The 26,923-nt window shown below is 38.7% G+C and overlaps 1 protein-coding gene across 1 annotated transcript in view; it reads right to left on the reverse strand.

The window, feature by feature from the left end:
• The window catches only part of NBAS (NBAS subunit of NRZ tethering complex), a 338,079-nt gene that overhangs the window by 278,814 nt on the left and 32,342 nt on the right, over positions 1–26,923 (reverse strand). Inside the window, exons 9-10 of the mRNA XM_040622888.1 lie at positions 26,420–26,518; positions 5,080–5,218 (exon numbers count right to left, since the gene is read on the reverse strand). Of these exons, the coding sequence (XP_040478822.1) occupies positions 5,080–5,218; positions 26,420–26,518 (238 nt within the window). The remainder of the gene's footprint in view (positions 1–5,079; positions 5,219–26,419; positions 26,519–26,923) is intronic.

A 26,923-nucleotide genomic window follows, 5' to 3' on the forward strand; every position in this document is an offset into this window, starting at 1 on the left:
TTTTTTTTTTTTTTTAGTTCAATGAAAGAAATGGGAAACTAAGCATTTTATATCCAGACATGTTTTCCTTCAAATATCCAGGCTATGGAAAACAATTTTGAACATACAAGAACTTAAGGAACTCTACCTATGAGGCTTTCTTAAAACATCTACTAAAAGAAGAGGAGCCTGGCTGGCTCAGCCAGTAGAGCATGCAGCTCTTGCTCTCAGGGTCCTGAGTTCGAGCCCACACTGGGTGTAGAGATTACTAAAAAATAAAATTTTAAAAAACAAAAACAAATCACATCTACTAGAAGATAATGTCATCCAACCAAGAGATGACTGGGAACACTTCAACAAAAGAAGTAACAGCATTCTGGGGCGCCTGGGTGGTTCAGTCGTTAAGCGTCTGCCTTCTGCTCAGGTCATGATCCCAGGGTCCTGGGATCGAGCCCCACATCAGGCTCCCTGCTCAGTGGGGAGCCTGCTTCTCCCTCTCCCACTCCCTCTGCTTGTGTTCACTCTCCCACTGTGTCTCTGTCAAATAAATAAAATCTTAAAAAAGAAAAAAAGAAGAAGTAACAGCATTCTGAAAGAGAAATGGACATCAAAGACTAAAGATGAGGATGAGGGTAGAAACTAATGTGCAAATATTACATGTTTTGTCAAAGTAGCAATAATATAATTTAAAAAGGGAAGAGAACAGAAAGCGAAAAAGGAAAATAAACTGATTTTTATAAAACCAATTAGTAGGGATTAAAGAATACAAATGGGGTACCTGGGTGGCTCAGTCGGTTAAGCATCTGTCTTCGGCTCAGGTCATGATCCTGGGGTCCTGGGATGGAGCCCAGTATGGGGCTCCCAGGGAGCCTGCTTCTCCCTCTCCCCCTACCATGTTCTTTCTCACTCACTCTGCCCTCTCTCTCTCAAATAAAAATCTTTTTAGGAAGGAAGGAAGGAAGGAAGGAAGGAAGGAAGGAAGGAAGGAAGGAAGGAAGGAAGGAAGGAAGGAAGGAAGGAAGGAACCAATAAAACTGATAAACTGGTAAAATATTGGAGGGCACTGATAACATCAACAAGATAGTTGCAGTGAAATGATGGAGGTAAATCCCCAAGTGAATTTGAATTCAAGAGAGAAAAGAAAGATGAAGTGCAAACAAATATAGATAGCTCTTGAACATGCTGAAGAAAGGAAAAGAAATGGGGGTGGTAACAGGATTTAGTGGGATTAAATCCCCCAAACCAAATGAAACAAAATGGTTTTTATGATGGAAAAATAAAAGTATGTTGTATGCCGGTAAATCTAATCGACAGCAAAATTCATGATGCGGGAAAAATATCCTTCAATAAGCAAGAGTGTGAGATCTGGTGGACAAACCAGATGGGTTGGCCTTAGCTGGCACAAGGACAGTTCGTCTGTAAAAACCAGAGAAAAGGTACTGAGACAGAGATGCAGGAAGGGCGTGGGATCTTATGGAAATATTCCTCTGATGATGTCTATTTTCTGAGGAAAATGGGATTTCTCAGGGAAACGGGATTCCAAAAAGCCTGTGTTCTTTCCTCAAAAACATCCTTTACCCAAAAAGCAGCAACAACATAAAGATTAGTTTTGTTCATTTTTTATATATTTTGTAAAATTCTGATCTTAAAAATACAAACAGATAATAATAATGAACACTATAATCATTTTATGGTTTACCAAGGACCTTCACATGTTTTAGCTCGTTTGATTGGGTCAAAAGCCTTACTACGCAAGTGATGAACTAGAATTACAATCCCAGACTTCCGACTCCCAAGTCTGGGTCCTTTCGTTTCTTGCAGTTACTGAATTCAAACCTGCTATTTATTACAGCTTATTGTCCTTACTCGTGGACACAGCTATATCCTCCAATACAGTAAAACCCCTTGAGGGATGCTACCTTCCTATTCCTAATACCCGGAGCAGTGATTCAATGTTAAACAAATGAATAAATAAAACTATCTCACGTCAATTTGGAAACTTTGGTCAATGCACATATTGAATCTTGCATAGTCTCTTTTTACAACCTAGCAGCCTTGTGAGAGACTAAAATGCATGTGTCAGTAGCATTTTTTCGTCAATACCCACCCCAACACAATAGCAACCTTAAACAAACAAGTTCAATGAGGACAATATCTGCCACCTGACAAAAGGAGCTAATCCTGTAATTCAAATGACTTCGAGGCAGGGGCAGGCTATGTAGAATGACTGTAAGTTTAGCGGCAAGACACATTTAAGAGCCACTAACGTAATTAAAATACACTTGCGGCATTTGAAGAAATTAATCATATAGCCAAGCATTCAATTTGCAATTTAATGTTTTTCCCCACTTATTCTGTCAGTGCACAGGCAATTTTCTTATAAGAGACTGCAATCCCGGAGCTTCAGCTGGAGAGGGAAGGACCATAGCAAAGCAGATTCCAGTACTTCAGTGAGTGAAAGCACAAGAGAATTCAATGAAGCCAAGGTGAAGAAAGGTTTCACGGTATGCGACCATACTCCGTGACTCTTCCTTTCCCAGACTATTCTGTCCCAAACACGCTTGATTATACCATACTGAAATAGACTTTCACTGTTTGCCTACTTCATCTCTCCTTGTATTCTCCACACTTACCTATTTTCTTCTTTCTTTTTTCCCCCTCAATCTTTAATTTTGACAAATTTCATAGCTACTGAAAAGCTGAAGTCAGTGTACAAGGAAACACCAGTATGCCTTTCGCTTGGGTTCACCAGTTATTAACGCTTTGTCACACTCACTTTATCTATGTGTATGTATACACATCTTTTAAATTATGGGTTTGACTGGGGCACCTCGCTGGCTCAGTCAGAGGAGCGTGCAACTCCTCATCTTGGGGTTATGTGTTCAAGCCCTGTGTTGGATGTAGAGATTAAATAAAACTTAACAATTACGTTTTTAACTAAACCATTTAAAAATAAGTTGCAGGGGCGCCTGGGTGGCACAGCGGTTAAGCGTCTGCCTTCGGCTCAGGGCGTGATCCCGGCGTTGTGGGATCGAGCCCCACATCAGGCTCCTCCGCTATGAGCCTGCTTCTTCCTCTCCCGCTCCCCCTGCTTGTGTTCCCTCTCTCGCTGGCTGTCTCTGTCTCTGTCAAATAAATAAATAAAATCTTTAAAAAAAAAAAAAAATAAGTTGCAGACATCACACTTAAATTCAGGAGCCAAAACTGTTTCAAACCCTTTCCAAGATCTGCCCTGGTAGATCGCACAGAGAAAACCATAAGCTGGGTACGAATTAAATCAGAGAGAGAAACAAAACTAACTTCCTGCAAAGACAAAATAATATGTTTAATATGTATAAGCAACTCCCACCTCTTTATGAATTATGGGATAACCGCCATAGATAAATCTGAGGGTACCACTGATCTGTATATAATTTCATATGGGGAGTGGGAGAAGGTGCTCAACAGAGTCTAGAAGATCCATTCCACCCATGTTCCCCTATTTTTAGTCCTGGGGTCTTAGGCTCCTTATCTGTGAAGTGTGGCTACTACCACTCAATCTGGACTCCTCCCTGCATCCTGCAGGAGAAGAGACAGGATCTAGCATGGGTAGAGGGATAATGCATGGAAGGAAAAGCACAAAGCACAGCCCTCGATTATAAACTCATGCAGAAATACAAACTGTTAAAAGGTCTAGTGGCATATAAACCACTAAGTTGAGCTAATTAAAAAAAAAAAAAAAAGCTGCTTTGTTGAGTTAAATTCACAATCATGTACTTCAAAATATCCGAGAAGCTAAAGAAAAAAAATGAACGGAAGCTTACAATAATTGCTTAAGATTTCATTTTAAAAGTACTTCTCCATTATTTCCTTTTTAACACCAAACCTTTAACCATTCAAGGTTTTAGAGGATTATTTTAAAATCAGTGCATTTTAGAACAGAAATAACAGGACAAATACATTCACTACAGGAAAAAACAACATAACACATTCATTTATGTTGTGTTTCCCTTTAATTTCTTGGTTTCTTCCCTCCCTTGAAAAGTATCTGAGCATCCACTACATGTAAGGCAATGTGCAAAGCACAGGAGGCATAATAGTGATCAAGTGCTCAATTCCCTGCAGTTTACACAAATAAACAATATGCAGGTAGCCCATATGGCAAAGAAATTAGTATTCACTACTATCTTATTTTCTGGATACACAGAAAACCTATTTCCCAGGCCCCTTGACAATAGGAAGGGCCAGGTGATTAGTTAGAACACATGAACTATGAGCACAAGTAATGTTAATTCCGGTTTGAAAAGTTCCACCTCTTAACCCTCTCTTCCCCCTCCTATAAACTGAGATACTGGAACCTCAAGAGGTCACCAGACTGCATGGATTCTTTAATCATCACTTGGAACACACTTCCCAGGGGAGTCATGGCACCAAGAGCAGGCTTTGCCACAAATAAGGAATGAACTGTTAGATGGTAACCTATAGAAATGTCACGAGTTTTCATCTGTTTATGGGACTGTTCTATTATCACAGCAGAACCTAGCCTGTACGGACTATTACAGCATACCAGAGTGCTGTGCTATAGAAAAGGAACGAACAGCTGGGCAAATCACCCAGGTGACACAGACGAAAATATTACAAAGTGTACCATGGTGGTAAAGAACTTGAACAGGGGAACTTCTGCTGGAGTTTGTTCTCTGATTCTGCCACTTACTAGCTTGGTGACCCAGGGAAGTTACTTAACTACACTGTACTTTCCTCATCAATACCTCACAGGTATTGTGACTAGTCGATCTCAAAAAGTTAGTGAGAATTAAATGAGCTAATTCACATAACAGCACTCGAAACAGTTGCCAGCCCATAAAAAGTGCTGAATAAACATTAATGTCTAAATAAGCAAATGCAAGTAACAAGACTATTGTTAGGTTCTTTTTCTATTATCGGCCAATACTGTTAATAAAAATGAGACCAAGTTAAACAAAAAACACTTTAGATAAGTCTGATATTTGAAAGAAGTACTAAAATTTCACATGAAGTCATTTTCCTCATTTAAAACAAAGTATTTCCTCCTGTCCTGCCTGAGACCTATTCACAAAGTGAAATGCCATAACTAATACTTACTGCAGTGACCCTGTCTCCACCATTAGTAACCTGCTTATAATAAGGCGATCCCGAAAGAACTCTCCAGGCAGACAGGCCACAGCTAGAAGCTTTTGATACGCCCACGTCAGCAGTTTCACATCCACCAACCAGCAAAAGTCTAAAAGAACAGAAAAATAAAAAGAACTGATAAATTGCAGTCTGAATAAGAGGACATCAAAACAAGGAGAGCAGAAACAGTTACCCTCACAAAGAAAACTAAAGTAAAATTCCTCTATACCAAACCTGGAAGTTAAATATTTTAGAAGAAACAACCAAAAGAAAAGTCGATGGTTTTTCAATTAGCAGAGTTTTTCAATAAGCCTTCATTTATGCAGAGGAAGGCTTAAACATCCAAGCACCTGAAATCCAGATGGGAATTTTAAGAAGAGTAAAAATGTTTTAAGGTTGCCCGCTGAACACTGAAGAAACCGTACCAACACCAATAAACTTCAACACACAGATCTGTCACCACACCTGGGTATACACGTATTCATTAGAGCAGTGGGCTGTACACAGTCATTGATGTTATAAGCAAGAACAGGTGCGAGTGCCCTGGACAGAACTCTGCAGTCTAACCACACTGAAACATGACCATGTAGTAGTTTAGATGCACATTATGATCTGTTTACTTTACTGTTTCTTCTGCTTCGTTAGCAATTAAAGGCGAGGTACCAACAGAGCAAACATTCTAACATATACTAAAAGCTCAAAGACTGGGTGACACTACACAAGCTGATTAATAATAAAACCCAAACAGTCACGATTCTTTTCATTGAGGTATAAATGATATATAACATTCTATTAGTTCAGGGGTATGACATAATGATTCAAAATTTGTATATAACGTGAAATGATCCCCCCGATAAGTCCAGTTAATATCCTCCCGTACTTATTATAAAAAAAAATTTTTTTCCTGTGATGAAAGCTTTTAAGATCTACTCTCTTAGAAATTTTTAAATATGCAACGTAGTATTTTTAACTAGAGTCACCACAAACTTAGTCATGATTTTTAAAGTCATGATCACTAAATTGGCAGAGAACTATATAATAGATATTATAATCATCTGTATAAAAAAGAGAAAAGTTTGAAAGTAATTACCAGTGAATTATTTTTTGTTCCCAATGACAATAAGGTGATATAGTAAGGGAAGAGAGAGGCCACAGGTTTCGCTGGTCTTGTGCATATAATGCTACCCCAACGGGAACTACCACTGTCCCAAATGACAGAACACACTTATCAAGCTCCTTTTAAAGCAAAACACACATTGTATTTTTATCACCATGCTCCCATTCTATCAGAAAGAGGATGAACTCCATCACACAAATCAGTCATTACCTTTTCCTAGACTATGCTCATAGTAAAACCAAAACTTAAAAAAAATTTCTGTATAGAAATTGGAAGGTAAAAGAAAACAACACTTCATAAGGCTCTTCAGTGTTGGCATATCAAAAAGATTTACTTAAAAATAATCCAAAACACGTGGGTGGAGGAATAGCTGGAGATATCAATGAAACAAGATTGGTCACGAAATGACTGTTGAAACTGAATGACTGGCACAAAGGAGTCAATATACGATAGTCTCTATGAACAGTCTTCAAATATTACACAAATATTCAAAAGTCAATTTGTTTAAAAAAACACACACACAGAAAAACAACTCTGGAAGTGCCTTGCTGGCTCAGCTGGTGGAGCATGCATGCAACTCTTGATCTCGGGGTCATGAGTTCGAGCCCCACACTGGGCATAAAAATTACTTATAAAAAAATTTTTTTTTAAGTTCTCTCAATAAATAGAAACAAAACAGGTAATTCTGAATATCTACATTTCTGAATTTAATCTCAATTTTTTTTCAAACAGGAAAAATGTGATTCATAAAGGCATATCTTTAAAAATTAGTAACCTATAATTATAATAAAAATAAAAACACTGTTTGAGAATTCAACAAATCCCCAAAAGGCCAGGATAAAGCAGATCCTGATAACTAATTTTCCTCTGCTCAATGTACAATGTATTTATTTATACTAACAGTATAATTCTTTTTTCAAGGGACTGGACATTATTATTTAATCTGCTCTACTGTGTCATGGAGGGGACAGATGTAATTTTCAGATTAAAAAAAATGTATGTAGCTTTTGGCTTTTGGCTTGGCAGAAGCCAGGGTGCAACTCTCTTCAGTCATCCGGAACCCAGGTACAGTGTCCACCACGCCACTGAAGTTCAATCCCAAGGAGATCGAAGATACACCTGAGGTGCACCAGTGGCAAAGTCAGTGTCTCGTCGGCCTGGACCCCAAGATCGGCCCCTGGGTTTGTCTCCAAAAGAGGTGACATTGCCAAGGCAAGTGGTGACCAGAAGGGTGTGAGGATGACAGTGAAACTGCCCGTTCAGAACAGACCGGCCCAGACTGAAATGGTACCTTCTGCCTCTGCCCTGATTATCAAAGCCCTCAAGGAGCTGCCAAGAGCCAGAAAGTAGAAAAACATTAGTGCCGTGGAAATACCACTTCTGATGAGATTGTCAACACTGCCTGACTGATGCGGTACCATTCCTCAGCCAGAGAACTCTCTGAAACCATTAAAGAGATTCTGGAAAGTGCCCCATCTGTGGGCTTCAATGTTGATGGTCACCACCCTTGTGACATCAGAGATGACATCAACAGCGACCACCTCAGACATCAGAGATGACATCAACAGTGGTGCAGTGGAATGTCCCACTAGTTAAGAACAACAAAAGAAAATATTTCAATAAAGGATTATTTGACAACCACAAAAAACCACATATATGTATATAGAACTAAGCTGCCTGACTACTGAAGGAGATACAAAGCTAACTAAAATTTCAGATTTCTTATCTCTTGGTCTTAACACTAGGAGACACTTCCTCTCTCTTATTTTTGATAAATATCATAGCCATGCACACAACAAACTGGCTACATGACAAACTTCATCAGGAACAAAAGAGATTCAATATATGCTTCCAAACAACCCTTCCTCCATTAATGCCCAATTAAGGAGTAAGTGGAAAAAGAGCCAGAATGATGGCACTAGATGGTAAAACACTGTCCTCACCAGATGGTAAAACAACGTAACTTGAATGAAAACGGTCACTGAAAAAGAGAAGAGAGGAGTCCAAGGCCCAGCACAGCATACAGAATAAATGTTTCCTGAATGACTGAATTTAAAACTCCAACTTTCTCCTTAAGTAGCACAGTGAAACGTGCGAGCGCAACTCCACTTCCCCCTGCCTGCCCCATGCTTGCTAGGTTTCAGCAGTAAGTATGAGAAGACAAAGCAGGGAGAAGGGGGAAGGTCATGGCCGCAGGGATGTGGAGAAACGGGAAGGGGGTTATTCACTGATACAGACAGCATTAGACAATGTTAAGGCGATAACCTGGTAAAGCAAAGTATTAGGAAAAAAATTTCAAAATGTTTGTGAAAGACTAAAAGCTATGGATAGAGAAAAATACCATGTTCTTTGACAAACACTCAATACTTTAAAGATGTCAATTCTTCTTAATCTGTAAATTGAATGCAATTTCAAATAAAATCCCAACAGAATTTTTCAAGGAACTGAAACTGATGTGATAGAACTTAGACAAATCTAAAATTCACATGGGCAGTTACAGGTCCAAGAAAAGTGAACTCCATTCACACTAATAATCTTTCCCTTTATGAGCTGTGCTTTGTGCATCTTGACCTGCAAATACTTTCCTACCCTAGTGTCATTAAGACATTTCTCTTTCCAATTTCACCGTATTAAAATCTAAAACTTCTGGGGCGCCTGGGTGGCACAGTCGTTAAGCGTCTGCCTTCGGCTCAGGGCGTGATCCTGGCGTTCCGGGATCGAGCCCCACATCAGGCTCCTCCACTAGGAGCCTGCTTCTTCCTCTCCCACTCCCCCTGCTTGTGTTCCCTCTCTCACTGGCTGTCTCTCTCTGTCTAATAAATAAATAAAATCTTTAAAAAAAATAAAATAAAATAAAATAAAATAAAATCTAAAACTTCTATCCATACAGAGAAAAGATAAATCACACACCAGGAGAATGCATAAAAGTAACAGTATTAGCAAACAATTTATATAGATCTTCCACAATCAGTCCAAAAGAAAAATGGACAGAGAATTAAGCAAGTCACAAAAGGAGAAATCTGAAAGTCAATAATGCAGATTAAAACAATATAGATTTAGGGGCATTTGGCTGGCTCAGTTGGTAGAGCATGCAACTCTTGATCTTGGCGTCATGAGTGCGACCCCCATGTTGGGCATAGAGTTTATGTTAAAAAAAAAAAATCAGGGGGCGCCTGGCTCAATCATTAAGCGTCTGCCTTTGGCTCAGATCATGATCCCAGCGTTCTGGGATCAAGCCCCGCATCGCATCGGGCTCCCTGCTTGGCGGGAAGCCTGCTTCTCCCTCTCCCACTCCCCCTGCTTGTGTTCCCTCTCTCGCTGACTCTCTCTCTGTCAAATAAATAAATAAAATCTTTTTAAAAAATCAGTAAAAAAAATAGAATATGTTTAAGGACAGAGTATCTCTTATAAAGTACTGGTGAAACTGCAAGTCAGAGCAGTCATTTTGGAGAATGATACGACAATACCTAACAAACACATACACCTAACAATCCCACACACTGTTCTGAGGAAATGCTAGAGAAATTCTTGTATGGGTATATTTATTTCTTGGTTAAAAGGTATTTCATGCAGCTCCACTCATAATGCAGGAAAATTAGAAGTACTTTCAATGTTTACAAAGGGATGGACAAATTCAATAAGTTGTTCAGGTAAAAATATGAAATTTAACATATGAATAGAAAAGGTCACACAACAAAATCATGAGTAGTTACCTCTAAAAAGGGACAGTGAGACAAAGCAATGGAAGTAGGAAGTTTTGTTTGAACTACTGTCTTTTATTCATGTATGTGTATACACACACACCCACACCTTAAGCAAAAAAGAAAATCTTAATATTTGTTAATTCTGAGTAGTAGGTACTTAGGTGTTCATTACATCATTCTCTCTTTAATTTAAAAAGGGGAACATCAAGATTCAGTATCCTAAATTATGTACATAAATTTTTCCAGCTAATGAAGTCCAGGATAGAAAATTCAGTAAATTGGCTCTAACACATAACACCGACCCACAAGTCTAGCCAAATACTAAAAATAAAATTAGCATATCATTTACTTTGTGACAGTTTGAGGTTGTTTATACATTTATGGTTATAGTTTAGGCATTCTGTGAGTTACTCCTGAAAGGACTGTTAGATTTTTGCAGAAAGCAAGTCCACAAACAGACAATACTGTAGAAAATAATTTAACAGCATTAATGTTGTTCTGTTGCAATAATTTCTTCCATCCAGAATATTTACATGCAGTGGTAACCATTAACTCCTTAAATATACAGAGTACTTGGCTCTTAGGTGCTTACTTTAAGAATCACATTTTGAAGTAATTAAAATTTTTCTATAAAAATATAAACCAAAACAGATTTTCTAGAGTACAAATTAAGTTCTCTAGACTAAAGCACATGATGTATGGAAATTGAAACTGTTCTTCTCCTTACCGAAAAGGAGGGAGGGAGGGCAGGAAGTGGACAGAGAGAGAGAGATTAACTTGCCCAATAATCTTTGACCTCAAAATTTTGTGGAAAATAGGAAAATCTTGGGTCTTAAAATTCCAATACCTCTGCAACAAATGTAATCTTAAAAAATGCCCTACATCCCATCAATATTTGCTAAATGCAAATTGTGTGCTAAGTGATGGGGAATATGCTAAACAACTGAAGAAGCTTCTCGATAAACCATTTATAATTCTTCTTGGCGTCAATCTGTGGCGTCACACGTAGCTTTCCCAGTGCATGGGGATCAAGCACGGCGTGGTGCGTAGCGGCACGCTTTCTGTCCCTACCTTCCTTTCCTCGGATGGCCTTGGAGATATATGGACACACAGGAATGAAAACGAGCACAGTCCACTCCAGGGGAAAGGACAAGTCAGCACAAGCCACTACTACACAGGACCTCCTCAATGACCTTGGAGTTAGGTACAAAGACAGCCCAAAGGACAGATAAACTACATGGAGGAAGAGGCCAAGGAAGGCTTCACTGGCTTAACATCAGCGAACAGTTTACCCTTTAAACAATTTCCCAGACAGATAAAGGGACCCGATAAAGAGCATCCTAAGCCAAGGGAACTCGATGTCAAAGTGCAGAGTCTGGTTTGTAAAATGGTGTGTTTGGAGAACGACAAACACAGTGCATGCTTTTAGCCTATAAAAGGGAAGAAGGAGGAGCAGGAGACAAATTCCAGGGGGTCCTCAACATTATAAAATAGTTTGTCTTCCTGCTCTCTTGGGCACGTGTCACTTTCTCCCTCTACACTGGAACAGCTATTTAAGCCACGCCTCCATCAGTAAACATGCAGAGATTGTATCTGTATTCTTCACGGTGTCAGCCACAATTGTTCCACTCAAGAACCCTCTATCTGCACGCTACGTGCAAAGCACTACAGGGCACAAAGATAAATAAGACACAGTCCTTGTCCTTGGCTTAACCTCCCCAGGCTTCAGCTCTCCCACCTAAGAAATGAAGGGGCTGAGCCAAATGATAGATGAACCTCTTTTCCAGCTCTGACAGTCTAAGAGTCTAAAACTCAAAGCGGGAACACAGGGATCAGACAACAAAAATAAACTGTGACTGATGGAGCCAAAAACACAAGAAGTGGTGAATTAAATGAGCAAGAGTAAAGGCAGAGGCCGGAGCAGAACAAGGGGCAGTAATACTGGGGTGGTCAAGGCCATCTGAGGAAAGGGAGGTAGGGACAGAATGTGTGTCCCCAAGCACCACACCACACGTGATCCTGATGAACTGGGAGAGCTAAATGGGACACTACAAATTATTCCCAAGAAGAATTACAAATGGTTTATTAAGAAGGGGCTTCAATCTATAGTAATTGTTGGAAGAATCTGCCACCTAGTGGCTCAAAACTTCTTAAAGCTGAGGAAAGAAAGAAGCTTGAAATACAAGGAGACACCTGTATACGCTCTGTCCAACGACCGCTGGGCTTGCAGCGTACAACCCACAGCGGGGGAAGAAAGAAAAGAAACAACAGGTCTCAAAATTAAGAAGTGCCTAAGATCGTGCCTGTCAAAATAAGGGCTCAAAAACTGTTACCTACTATTTCACAGCTAGAAGTCAGTCCTCTCTTGGGACAATGAAAACTGTTCTCCCATTTTAATTCGTTTTTAGTATATCTTATACATTCTTTATTTCAAAAATCTTAACACATCAAAATTTAAAACTCTGCTTATGTCCATTTATTAGATGAAGAGCTTAACGGGAAGAAAACATACATAATCGTGACTCTTTACATCAGTGGTTCTCAAATACATGTATGCATCACAATCAGCTACAGTTCTTGTGAAAACAGAAAGCCGGGCCACTCCTCCAGGGGTCTAATTCAGCAGGCCAAGGATAGAATCCAAGAGTCCACACATTTCTAACACTCTCTCCCTGTGATTCTGATGCTGCCGGTACGGAGACCACATAAGAGTGCAGCTTTGCATTACGCTTGAATCTATAAGCTGAGCTCTGGAGGACACAGTTCACTAGAAATCAAATTATGAAGCATGACACTATTTAGTCAATGCCCACTTAAGAATGATCACAGAAAACGAATTTCAATGAACAGTTAGTTGTTAAAGGCAAAACCATGAGGACTTTTCTTGGATGGGAAAAGACTGCTTAGTTTAGTCATAAAAATAATCACATTTTTCTAGCAATTTAATAATTACACACTTAAAGTATTTAAAGTTGAGTGGTACCTTAAGATACAATTTAGAATTTAGAACCAAGAGGTATAAGGAAATCTATATATAAAGTTCAATACTACTTATATCTTCTAAGCAGAATTGAACCCATACTCAGATAGATGGTTAGCTGGCACAGAATAGAGGTCAGCAAACATTTTCTATAAAACAACAGAATACATATTTTAAGGTCTGTGAGCCATAACGGTCTCTTTCACAACTACACTGTCATAGTACAAAAAGCATAGATAATATTTTTTTTTAAGTGTGACCAAGTTCTAATAAAATTTTATTTGTGGACACTGAAATTTGAATTTCATATAGCTTTCATGGGCCATAAAATATTTTTCCCCCCAATATTTAAAAAAAAAAAAAAGGAAAATCCATCCTTGGCTGACAGACTACACAGAAACAGGCCAGATTTGGCCCACAGGCCATAGTTTTTTCTAAAGCCGAGTACAGAGAAAACTTACTGAGCGTGAGTATCAGAAGACACGAGCTCACCACGTAACAGTCATATCATCTTAGTCATACCACATCAACCTCTCAGAGCTTAGTTTCTCCATCTACACAAGAGTAGTGAGGATACCATCTTACTGAATTGTGAAGACTGAGGTTCAGTAAGTAGCTGGTAATCAGCAAAGACTCTAAAATTTTTCAATTATAACATTAATAACTTCAGGTTAAGTCAATTCTATGTCAACTAAATTTTGCAAGGTACTGTGCTAGCAGTGTAAGAAATGCTGTGTAAGGAAACCACAATTTTCCCTGCCCGGAAGGAATTTATACTCCCAGAGTTTCATGAGACTGTAATTTCATCTAAGGAAGGTTTGAAAAAACCTGTTTCAGGCCTTCCATTCATACAGTTCTTCAGCCTGGGCTCTTAACAGTTTAAGTCTTCCAAACTTGGGCTTTCATTCACTCACTCAACAAATATTTACTGAGCACCCTACGCAGAAGGCTGCATTCTAAACACTGAAAACAGAGCTACTGATAACACAGATAAAGTTCCTGCCCTCGTGAAGTTTACATTCCAGTGCATCAATATTGCTTTTTCCCTTTTTCATGTTTTGACAAAGCCAAGTAAATCTTAACAACCGAACCAAAACGTACTGCTATTCCATGCAGCGCACTGCAATCAGCAGTGAGGATACAACGCTAGACAAGGTACAGATAAATGTACAGATGAATGGAGGGGGGGGGGGCCAAAAAGCACAACTATCTTGAAGAACAAAAGCATTTTGATCTATATTTTGGTATAAAAATAGTAATTATTGCTTAAGAGTTTGATGAAACTTACCAATAAAACCATCTAGGCTTTTATTGTTTAAAAAAAAAAAAAAAAAGCATTTTGAGAAATAAAAGAATGTATATAGGTCTAGAGTTATCCAGAACAGGAATCAGTAAACCACAGACCTGGGCTGACAGCACTTCTCAATCCAGTAGTCTAGGCAGCCATAACTTATGGAGAGGAGGGGACACCTCAAATGAAATTTATTCCTATCTTTCACTAGGGCAACTTCAAAAGCAAGGATATCTTTTTATTCATTTTATTTAATCTTTCAAAGCCTTAGCAGAGGGTTCTCAAAAGTGGTGGGAAAATCAGAATCCCCTATAGAGCCTTTTAACAAACATATGTTACAATCCCATCCTATACCTTACCAGCTCAAGCCTTTAACAGTACAACCTAGGTATGATGAGGGAACAGAAGGCAAGCTAAGGACAAAGCAGAAACTGCAAACCCCCCCCCCCATGGGTTCTTTGTGACATTCCTCAGGCACTTCTGGCTGCCCTAAAGGACAAAGAAACAGTTAACCTATAGATACCACAATCCTGCAAACTTGAGTCTCCATCAGTTTGCAAAAAAGTTAGCAGTTTGCAAGAACGAAGCATTTCTATCAATAACCTAGCTTCCGGAAGGGAATGCAGATAAAATTAAATGTCCTTGTAATCTGCAGGCACCAGGAAGTTCCCAACCATCTTAATGTTAATGCCTTGCTAGAGGGAAAAACAACCTTAACTTGACAATGGCAAGGCCTCTGGTATCTTGTGAGTCTTCTTTAACATATGAAAGTATTTCCTCAACCTCCCTTTTTCCTTACCTCCCCTAACCCATGGTATATAACAGCCACCTCTCACAACCCTGGTGCAGCAGCTCTTTCTGCCCACGGGTCCTGTCCCCGTGCTTTAATAAACCACCAATTTTGCACCAAAGACGCCTCAAGAATTCTTTCTTGGTCGTTGGCTCCATACTCCACCCCACTGAACCTCACCTGTATTCCGTAACCTCATCAGGTATGCATAGTTGTTTTCCAATAGGTGATTCTGTTGTCCATACCTTGTTAAGAACAGCTAGCCTGGTAAGCAGAATGTTCACAGAAATACTAATTAACAAGTTAATTTAGATTTCCCAGAGGTCTTTGACCCCGTTTCCTTCCCTCCATTCACAGCTGATGCCAATGATCATCTGAAGACCAATTCCCTCCCAACTATCAGGGTGGATTTAAGCAACACTGCAAAAGCCTAGTATGTTCAGCACCTGCCTATCTGGTCCATTCCATATCTACCTTGGATCCTGATTTCAGAACTACCCAGGTTCTGAAACCAAATTCACCTTCTACTCCAGTATTAGTAGTTCAATTGTTAAAATCTTTCTCAAACTTGTTCTCCCAGGAAAAGAAGTTTGGTCTTTGAACCCTTACTGTTCAAGTATCCCTGCCAAGTATCCCTGACATTGGGTCTGTCTCTAATGCCTGCTACCAAACTCCATACCACAATCTTCCTCTGTTAAATGCTGTCTGTAGTCTACACCAAACCTCGTAGGTACTTGAGCAGCTTACTAAAACCACATACTGTCTGTGCCCAGCGCAATGCCAGCAAATGGTTCAGAAAGAATGACTTACCTTGAAATTACACAGCTAATAAGTAGAACCAAGAAGAGAATTCAGATCTCTTGTCCCCTAACCCAATACACATTCTATTAGGTCAGAAACATATTTTTTTAATTTTCTATTTGTCCATAAAACATAATTAAACATCACTCCTTCATTCCTATAAAACAAGCTAAAGATAACTCAAGAGTCTTCTTTTAGCTCTTTACTCCCAAACTAAATACACAACAGCTAGCATCGCTCCCAGTAGAAGAAAAAAATCTGGCCCAAGCTACTTCCTAAAATTGCATTTCCGTAAATCTTTGCAGAAGGACTGTACAGTAGTCCTTATAACCGGGAGGGTGGGGCGTATAAACCAAGTACAAAATAGCTTGACTGAGATGAATGAAATGCCCTGACATAAAAAGTTACATCAGCTGGCTAATAGGTAGATTCGTTATACCGGTCACTGAATTTCTGTGTATGCTTGAACATTTCCATAATCAAATTTTTTAAAAGAAAAAATAAAGTTATATCAAATTAAACTATAACCAAAACACTCTGAAAAAGATGAGGGGAGGGGGGAAGGGGATCAGCTGACTGACTTACCAGCTGAACAGAGTAAAAAAATTATAAAGGTCTTTAAAGACCTATTTATATGTAACTGTAACATAAAGGGATGAGCCCCTCGTATCAAAGAATCTTCAAACACAGAAGCCTTTGACTTAAAAGACGGCAAGACGGAAGCTGCTAAGGACCAAGATACTTCTGAGTCACACCTGACTACTTATCGGTAACATATTCTGGATGAAAACAGATCATGGGACATGGCCAAGACTCTCCAGTTCCCTGTCTACCCAAAAGAAATGCCTGTCAAACCAAAAAATTTAGTCTGGGAAGCCTTGTTCACCCCGAAGAACTCTCACCTCTACGTAACAATGCAGTTTTCTCTACAGACAACAGCACCCTTTATTTCTCCTCAAATAACTGACCTGAACTTAGAAAAAGGAGAATTTTCTCATGCTGGAGAAATTAGAAATTGAGAGGCAAAATGAAAAACTCCTTAATGTAAGGTCAACTCAATTACTGACATTCACACTTCTCAGGTACAAGACTGCACATTAATCCCTCAAATGCCAATAGCCCCTACATTATCAAAGGCCAAAAGCACTCTCTCACTGCAGTGGGAGATAATCAGCAATGATCATAACTACAGGACTCTCTTTCCTTTTCTAGAAGCAATCCTTCATAAAAGTATTAATCTTATCTAGTTCGGGTTTATGAAAAATATCTGAATGCAATTTATACCTAACTGGTCCTCCAGCTGCCAACAGAGCATATCTTTTCACTTAACAATGCCCTGTTCTCAAATACCTATGACCTTAGGAACCAGAAAGACAGGCAATGTTACAGCAATGTAATGGCTGTGAAAATCCACCGATCGGCTTCCAAATGCATCTCATAGATCTTAAAAGAAGTTATATCTCATAGTAGGAGAATAAAATTTGCCTAACCCCTTGGATAAACCTTTAAGGTAGGGAACTCTCAACACTACCCTCTCCACAAGATCAAATTTAAACATTTGTGGGACCAATCTACACTTTCCTAGACAAAAGTGATGTATTAAGAAGAGATGGTGGCCCTTCAGCATACTGTACCCCACCCCTTTTCTATCCCCAAAACTGTTTTCCTTCCGTTCTGTTGCAGAGAATTTTCATCCCCTCATTTGAGAGCTCATTCGCACAACAAACATTTTTGATTTCCCACTAAGTACTAGCTATTTTATTTGGATTGCTGCCTTTACCCCATGAGTATAAAGGGTATTTAAAATGGCTACGATTTTGGGGCGCCTGGGTAGCACAGCGGTTAAGCGTCTGCCTTCGGCTCAGGGCGTGATCCCAGTGTTGTGGGATCGAGCCCCACATCAGGCTCCTCGCTATGAGCCTGCTTCTTCCTCTCCCACTCCCCCTGCTTGTGTTCCCTCTCTCGCTTGCTGTCTCTGTCTCTGTTGAATAAATAAATAAAATATTTTAAAAAAATAAGTAAATAAATAAAATAAAATGGCTACGATTTTGTTTAGGGGAAATTAGAAACCCACAGAAGATGACCAAATCAATATACATAAAGCATAGCCCTTTAACACTGCAGCATGCCAGTACTTACTGGTATTCCTCAGTCTCCCCTGCAAGGAACAGCCTTCTAGAGCCCACGCCCCATTCCACCCTCTGCGCCTTCCGCAGATGAGCCGTGGCTCCAACGGCTGCATCAGTGACTATCAACCAGAGTCCTTTGTCATCTGATTGTAACCTATTTTAAGGCAACCATAGCTTATTATTCCCTACAAATGTTGTCTCATATTCTTTCTGTACAAACTATATTTGCCCTAAAACAGTTGACTGAGAGAAAAAAGAATTGTCATCATCCAAATGTTTGGATTCTCCCTCTGCACAACCACGACATACATTATTAGTCATGGTTCTTACCCACAGACAGTAGGAGTATCTTTCTTAACATACAGCTGAGTATTTTTCTTAACATAAAAAAATGTTCAAATGAAGTCCTGCATAGGTTTTTTTTTTCTTTCTTATTCATTCCTTATTGATTATGATTTTTTCTGCGATAGGATTTACATTCCATAAAACTCACTGGCATGAGAGAAAGTCAGGGGTAATGGAAATATCCTAAACTGAAAGTAATGCACAACTGCAAAATTATGAACATTTACTAAAAAAAAAAAAAAAATCACTGAATTACACATTTAAGATCAGTATCAAAAAGTCATGGGCATGGGTGGCTTCTCCAAAGGGTCAGAGAAAGAGGGCATATTCTCTATTGTTTGTCACTGCTGAGATGTAAATTAGAGCCTAAAAGAAGTTACCTTCAAACAGTCTCTGTGTAGTTATCAAGGAACTGTTGGACATTTAAAGTTGAATATATCCGATTTTGCTTGTAGAAATTCACAATGAAATTTAAAAAAAGAAAAAAACCCTTAAAACAAAAAAAAACTATATACTATTGGAAGCAATGTCATTTAAAAAAACAGACACAGATAGTCTTCTATTTGAACTTAACTCACACCGAGTGCCCTTCTCTGTGAATAGGACTCCCAAAGTCAACTGTAGACTGCTCCAGGGGAGGCGCTATACCGGAACCTCCACCACCGGGCACAGTACTACAGGCAGACTGCAGTCCCCTCTAGAATGCAGAGGAGGTAAGAAGTCCCTTTCAGTTATAATCAAGGTGCAATCTAAGCCAAAATTAACAGAGAATACTAAGAACAGAAAATACTAAAAAATACTAGAAACAGCAGGGAGGTCTTGGGGTGGGTCTCGAAGCAGGGCAGGACCGGAAGAGGAGAGAGTTGGGGGAGGGGATAAAATACATTCATTAGGCAGTGAGGACATGTAAAGAAGGAAATGGTCAAAATCAGAAAATCCACAGAGTTAACCCAAAGCTGCTCAATTAATTTTTGTTTCCTTTTACCCAATTTACCACCTCGATTTCTCTTCCTCAGTGCTTGCAGCTTCAGGCAAAACAATAAATTTCATAAAACCTTGAGTTTGTACATTACCAATTTATTCCAACTCCACTCTGGCTGGTTTATTTCACACTTATAAGATCCTTGTAGATGATAAATATCACAGGCTCACATTACTAGAGTAACCAAAAAGAAATAAAAGTGTGAGGAATATTTCAGCTTCTTTCATTTAAAAAAGACCGCATAACGGAAAAAATAAACAACCTAGCAACATTTTGTCAGGCACAACAGGCCATTTACACATACCCCTTGCTTTATAACAATTTTCATTCATAAACCTTAATGCAGTCATCCATCTCCAAGCTGACTGCTATCAAGAATCGTATGTGATTGCAGAACCAAGAACTGGTCTTCCTTCTGTGGTTTGATAAACAGTTAAAATTCCAAAATTTTTATAGAGACCACACCCCTCCAAACAAACTCTGCATTTGCTTAGATCCTGGGCCATAAAGTGAAAGCTTTAAGGGTAATAAACAGAATCCGACTTATGACAAATTGTTATCATGTAATAAGTACTTCGTGAATGATAATTTCAAACCTGTGGCGCCAAGTGAACCCCACTTAACCCTCCTGAAATACTGCCAGGAAAAAAGAAATCAAATATTGACCTATGTTATAAATCAAGACAGCGGAGTAGTCCGTATGAAATAAACTAAGCAAAACAAAACAGGAAAGCATTAAGATATAAAACACACTTCTTTTAAAAGGGACAAAAAAAAAAAAAACAGAAATGGGAGGAATGAATAAGAATACAAAATAGGAAAAAAAAACAGGAAGAGAAAAAAAAAATGAAAAGAAACTTAATCTTTCTTTTCCACTCAGGAAATTAAAATTACTTATCCAAGAAACCCACAGAGGGAGAGGGGAGAGTTATCAATCAGCAAAACAGAATCTTATACTAGAGGCAAGAGCTTCTAGAAAAACGTACATTACACATTTTCTGCCTTCAGATAGCCGACATTCTAACTGGAGATATAGGATCCATTCATCAAAATAGAAAAAAATAAAGTGTGATGTATACCTAAGTAGTGCCCAAAATGTTACACAAACGGAGAATAGCAAATCTATGTAAGAAAACAAATAGGCTCTCGTTGCCTGTGGCCTGAACTAGGACATTATCAGCTAGGAGTCACCCAGCCTCTAGTCTCTCCCAGCTGAAGCAACATTCCTCCAAGCATAGAGGATCCTATTTTCTCTTCTCAAAAATCTGAGTTCCCCAAAGAACAAGCTGCCACTCAAGTTTCCAATTATCTGACCTCAACTTGCTTTCCCAAGACCCCACCTCCCACCAAGACCTCTCTTCTGCCACACACACCCTACAGTGTCAGCCAAACTATACCACCTGCAATTTCCCCAAAGTACACTGGCTTCTTTCCTCTTGTCACTGTTCACACTGTCACTTTGCCTGCAATAGCCATCATGCCCAGACTGTAGCCATTCTCCAAAGCAAGTGCAAGGCCTGCCATACTTCCCCGATCTTTCGAGGAAGGAAGAGCTCCTTCATCTGGATCCCAACATCACTGTACCTGCACCCTCTCAGGACCCTTACAAATTTCTGCCTGCATTCCAGGACACACACACACACAATGTAAACACACATACGTATTTGTACACACTTTTAGATTGAGAAAATGTTACGTCAGACATTAGAAATATATATATTAGATATACATACACAAATATATGTATATGTATGTGTATACATTATTTTCCATTCAAGGATATGAGGCCTTGAAGTCAAGACTGTCCTTCATCCTTACATCTTCCACAACCCCTACTAAAGGTGTGTCACACACTACAAGCCACAGTAAATACGAGAATAACAGAAAGCCGGCCAAAGATAAAACAGACTTTCTACCTCACTAATCTTTGTAATACAGACAATTCCTCTAACAGAATGCATTTGAATGGACAACAGATTAAATTTTTATAAATGTATATGTGTGCTAAGAAAGTAAAGTACAATATAAATTTTTAAAAGATATATACATATCGAGAAAGGTATTAATACCTAGGCTTTAAAACAACAAAATCAAGTTGAATAAAACAAAAAAGGCCTTAAAAGAGCAAACAGCAAAACCTGGCTTAAACATGATAAAACACAGTATCAAAGAAGATGCAGAGAAACAGGTCAACCTCACAGAAACCAGACCAGCAAGCAGAGTGGCATGGGAACAATACGTGCGCTGTCTAGGCTTGGCAAAATTCGCCCCAGAAAACAGAGCAGGTCAAAGCAAAACACACGCTACCCCCTTTCCAACAGCAAAATTTAAGTTCAAGACTTAATGTTTAGTTATGCCAGGAAAATACAGTATCTGAGCTATAAAAACGAACATCAAGAAGCCACACACTTCATGAAAGAACTTGAAAGAATAAAATAAAAACCACACAATTTTCTTATGCTTATAACGTGTTTATTTTATAATGAAAAGAAATGTTTTAAGAAAATGGCAGTAATTTGCAGCACATGCAATTACATTCAATTTTATGAAATGTAAAGACCTCTAACTGTGCATGTGATCACTCATCTGTATCCAAAATAAAATAAAGGTCTACTATTTCAGATTGGAAAATAATACACAAAATACAATAAACATTTTTTAAAAATTTTTAATTAACTAGACTTGCAACTGACGTTCAAATTTCTTTTTTTTTTTTTAAGATTTTATTTATTTGAGAGAGAGAGAGAACAAGCAGTGGGGAGGGGCAGAGGGAAAGAGAGAAAGAAGCAGACTCCCTGCTAAGCAGGAAGCCTGACATGGGGCTCGATCCCAGGACCTAGAGATTATGACCCAAGCCAAAGGCAGACACTTAACCAACTGAGCCACCCAGGCGCCCTGATTTTCAAATTTCCCAAGGATGATACAGCAAACTGACTCTTTAAGGCAGGAGCCACACAAATCAAAAGGAAGAAATTAATAGTATTATGTTTATCCACTACTATCATATCCTAAGTACCTAATATGTATCTAATCCTCAAAACAACTAATGGCTCACTGAATACTCATTTCAGTTCCTCTCCTCCCTTAAGAGAGATTCATAAAATAACTACAGAGAACTTCTAGAAATGAGAAATGTAACAGCTGAAACAAAAATCACAATACCTAGTTCAAAAAAGATGAGGCACAGAAGAATTAATTAAGAAAAAAAAAGATATGGGGCGCCTGGGTGGCACAGTCGTTAAGCGTCTGCCTTCGGCTCAGGGCGTGATCCCAGCGTTCTGGAATCGAGCCCCACATCAGGCTCCTCCGCTAGGAGCCTGCGTCCTCCTCTCCTGCTCCCCCTGCTTGTGTTCCCTCTCTCTCGCTGGCTGTCTGTCTCTGTCAAATAAATAAATAAAATCTTAAAAAAAAAAGAAAAGAAAGAAAGAAAAAGAAAAAAAGATATATCAGGAAACAATTAACTGGAACACAGATTTTTCTTTCTAAATTGGATGCCTTAAGTGCCATTAATTCATTATATTTACAACAGATCTCAGAAGTGTTTCAAACTACTTTCTTCATTAAGTATATACATTTATATAGAAAAAATTAAAATAATCTTTTCCTTCTCTTTTTCAACAAAAACAAAGGTGAAAAAAAGAGAATGAGAATAAAAGTGAGTTCAATGAGACTAACATCTAGAGAACAGACATTCCAGACAGAAAAAAAGACAACAGAGGGGAAGAAAGAATCAAAGAAATAATTCAATGAATTTTCCCAAAAGTGAGTATTCAAACTAACAGTGTGGAAAAGAAAACTACTCCAAGATATAACACGACCAAGTTTCAGAACACTGTGGGAACATAAAAAAGAATCTGAGTTTTCAGAGAGAAGGAAGACAAAAAAACAGGGGGGGGGGGGAGTGCATGAGAATTCTCAAGGACAGCCCTAGAAGCTAGACGACAATAGAGCAATATCTTCAAAACTCTAAAAGGAAAATTATTTCCAGCCTACAACTGTATCCAGCCAAATTCTCAATTAAGCATGAAGACAGAATAAACGCCATTTTCAGACAGGCAAGCTCTCAAAAACTATATACTTCCCATGTACCCTTCCTCAGGGAATTACAGAAGTTCACCAAAACAGCAAAATAAACAAAAACAAAAAACAAAAATAAAACATAGGACCCAGGAAACAGGTGATGCAACAAAAAATATGAAAGCAATCCTCAGGATGATGAAGTGAAATTCTTACATAAGTTCTTAAGGAAAGAGCTATGCGGCAGAGGCAAACCCACATCAGAGCAGGTCAGAAAGTTCTGAGAAAGGCTTCAAGAAGACGAAACCTACAGAATATCTAATGAATACAGTGTAGTAAAGGGGGATCTACACTAGCAGGAGTGAGTTTACCGTTCAATCTGTAAGTGAGATAAGTCTTAGTCTAGCCTACAAAGCTCCTCCATGATTAAGCACTGGCTTTATCTCTTTGACATCAATATATTACTTTACTCAGTCAGCTTCAGCCAAACTGGCCTCCTTGTGGTTTCTAGAAAATGGCCAGGACTCTCCCAACTCATTTTGCTTTGGCTATTCCTTCTACACAGAACACTCTTACCCCAGATATCCAAATAAAGAATACCTTCACCTCTTGCAGGTCTTCGCACAAATGTCTCTTTCTCAATGTGGGTGATCTGTCCGCCCTAGTTAAAATTATAACCCATACCCTATTCTCCACCCTGCCACTGTCCTCCATCCCCTGTTCATTTTTTTACCCATAGCACTTATCAGTTCCTCAAATACTCTATGTTCGTTGTTTGTTGTCTGTCACCCCCTCTAAAAGTAAGTTCCATAAGATATCTATCAAGCATCTGGAACAGCATGTGGCACAGAGCAGGAAATGAATAAATGTTTGTTATTGAACGAATCAATCAATCAATGAATAAATAAGAACAAAAAGGCAATCACGCAATACTACAGAAGGTTCTTGTCTCATCTGTGAATAGCATCTATATAATCATAATAATATTTACCCTACAAAAATCACAATTGAACAGAACAAGAGAAGGCTAAGTTTGCATATATGAGAATACAGAGTAAGAAAACTAAATGTCTCTTTATGGAAGAGGAGTATCAACAGGTAATGTGTAAAACAGAAATCAAGAAGTAACAACATAAGCATTTTATTTTTATGTATGAAAACAACTAAAGGTATCAAATAAAATAGCCAAATAAAACAGCTCAAAGTAGTTATCTCTGGAAAGAAATTAGGCGAAAAGGTCAGTTTTTAAGATGATTTAACAGCTGAAACTACACACAGAATTCAAAAAAGGTAATTTTTAAAAAAGTCACATATTGGAAGAAAATACTCAATACGCACATAATCCAGAATTAACATCCAGATCACATAAAGAATGTAAAGACCAAAAACCCAACAGAAATTAAGAAATTGTATTATAAAAAAGCATCTCATAGAGGACGAAAACATGAATGGCCAAACATAAAAAGCTGTCCAACATCATCAGTAATCAGGGAAATGAAAATTAAAACCACAATGAGATATTCTTTTATACCTAACCAGATCGGCAAATATTTAAAAGTCTGATATCAATATATCAGCACTAATAAGAAACCACAGAAACTTTCATACAGGCTGATGAAACTGTGCACTGGTAGAACCACTCTGAAAAACACCTGCATTACCTAGTAAAGTTGAAGATGTACTTACTCAATTCAGCAGTTCCCCTTCAACTCATATATCCTACAGAAACTTTTTTTTTTTAAGATGTTTTATTTATTTATTTGACAGAGACAGCCAGCGAGAGAGGGAACACAAGCAGACGGAGTGGGAGAGGAGGAAGCAGGCTCCCAGCGGAAAAGCCTGATGTGGGGCTCGATCCCAGAATGCTGGGATCACACCCTGAGCCAAAGGCAGACGCTTAACGACTGCGCCACCCAGTCGCCCCCCTACAGAAACTCTTATACGTTTGTGTCACAGGAATGCATAATCATTTTGGCCACAGTACTATTTTTATAACCAAAAAAATCTGGAAACAAACCAAATTTTCTTCTATAGGAGAATGAATAAATACGCTGCAATATTCATAAAATGAAATATCCTAATGGTAGTTAAAACTGAATGAACTAGAAAACCATGCATCAAAAAGCAAGCCTCAAAGCAAGACTTGTGCGTCTTCCGTATGATTCCATTAATATAAAGTCAAACAGCAAAACTAAATATGAGTAAGTGGTAAAACTAAAAAGAAAGCAAAAGAACAAGAAACACAAAATTCAGGACACTGGTTATCTCTAGTAGGGAAGGATCAGGGAAGAGAACAAAGAGGACTCTGGTGGGTGTGGGTTCCTTTGCAGTATAAAAATTTCATAATCATAAAATTCTGAACAAAAAGGACATACCTATGACTGAATAGAATACAAAAATTAGTCTTTTTGTTGAAAAAGGTATGCAAGTACATAGAGGGTCAGAGAGTTTAAGGACTTAGACACAGAGTAAGTCTCAAAATTCAGAATTTAAGCTAGGTTTGTCTGATTTACAACTTGATAGTCTCCCCATTTAGAGAACCAAAAAGTTAGCTTGGCAAACTTATAAAACAGATGTAAATTTCACTCTCAAATAACAAAATGAAAGGAGAGAAATGACGGGAAGAAGAAAATGCCCAATTTTCAACTAACCCTCAACGTAGGTGGCAAATATGTGGAGATTTGGCATCTATGAAGAATGGGCGGCAGTTGTAGGAATAAGCTGTGCCACTATCTCAGCTGCCCTAACCTGCAGAGAAGGAGAGGAAGTGGCAGGGCGGGGGAAGAGTGATGGGGACAGAGCCCTTCTATGCAAGGGCACTTCAGACGCAGCCTTTTGCGAGTTCTCTCAACATGCTAGAGCGCTAGACATACTCATTTCACAGATGAGAAAAATAAGATTAAGAAACTGAAGAGAAAAACCTCCTCAGTGCACATTCCCATTGCCCCGTGTGGCTCAGAGCTCGGTCAGCCGGACGAAGAGAAATGCTCAGAAGAGGACCACAACCATATTACAGGTACTTAAGAGAACTATGCACGAGCGGAGTGAACAAGCCAAAATAAGCAGAGTGGACAATTTCTTCTCTCTGAAACGGTGCCAAGACTTCTCCATCCACCTCATACTCCACCAAAGAGAAGAAGACATGGTTGCTTACCTGTGACCAGGATGGTAAACAGCTGTGTTGATTCCATGAGGATAATGACTATTGAAGCTGAAACAGTGACTCTCTTGGTAGCTCTGATTTGTTCCAACACTAAATTTAGGAAGAAAAAAATACTAGTAAGGCAGAGACCAAAAAATACCCACTACAATGTCTATGATTTAAAAAACACTACCATACACAGCTGAGGATACAAAACAACCAGAACTCTGATACATAATCAGTGGGAATATGAATCCTCATGATAGAAAAATTCTGGGAAAAGGTCTGGAAGTTTCTTATAAAAATAAACTGTATCTACCCTATGATTCAGCAGTTCCACTCAAAGACAGTGACCTAAGAGAAATGAAAATGCATATCCAAAAATACTTGTATAAGCATGGTCATAACAGCTTTATTCACAGTGGCCCAAAACTGGAAATCAGAAGTCCATCAAAAGAAGAAAGAATCAACAAATCATGAACATTATGGTCTGAATGTTTGTGAGCCCACTATGGA

This window comes from Ursus maritimus, unplaced genomic scaffold (genome assembly GCF_017311325.1).
Source record: "Ursus maritimus isolate PB19 unplaced genomic scaffold, ASM1731132v1 scaffold_6, whole genome shotgun sequence".
Lineage (NCBI taxonomy): Eukaryota > Metazoa > Chordata > Mammalia > Carnivora > Ursidae > Ursus > Ursus maritimus.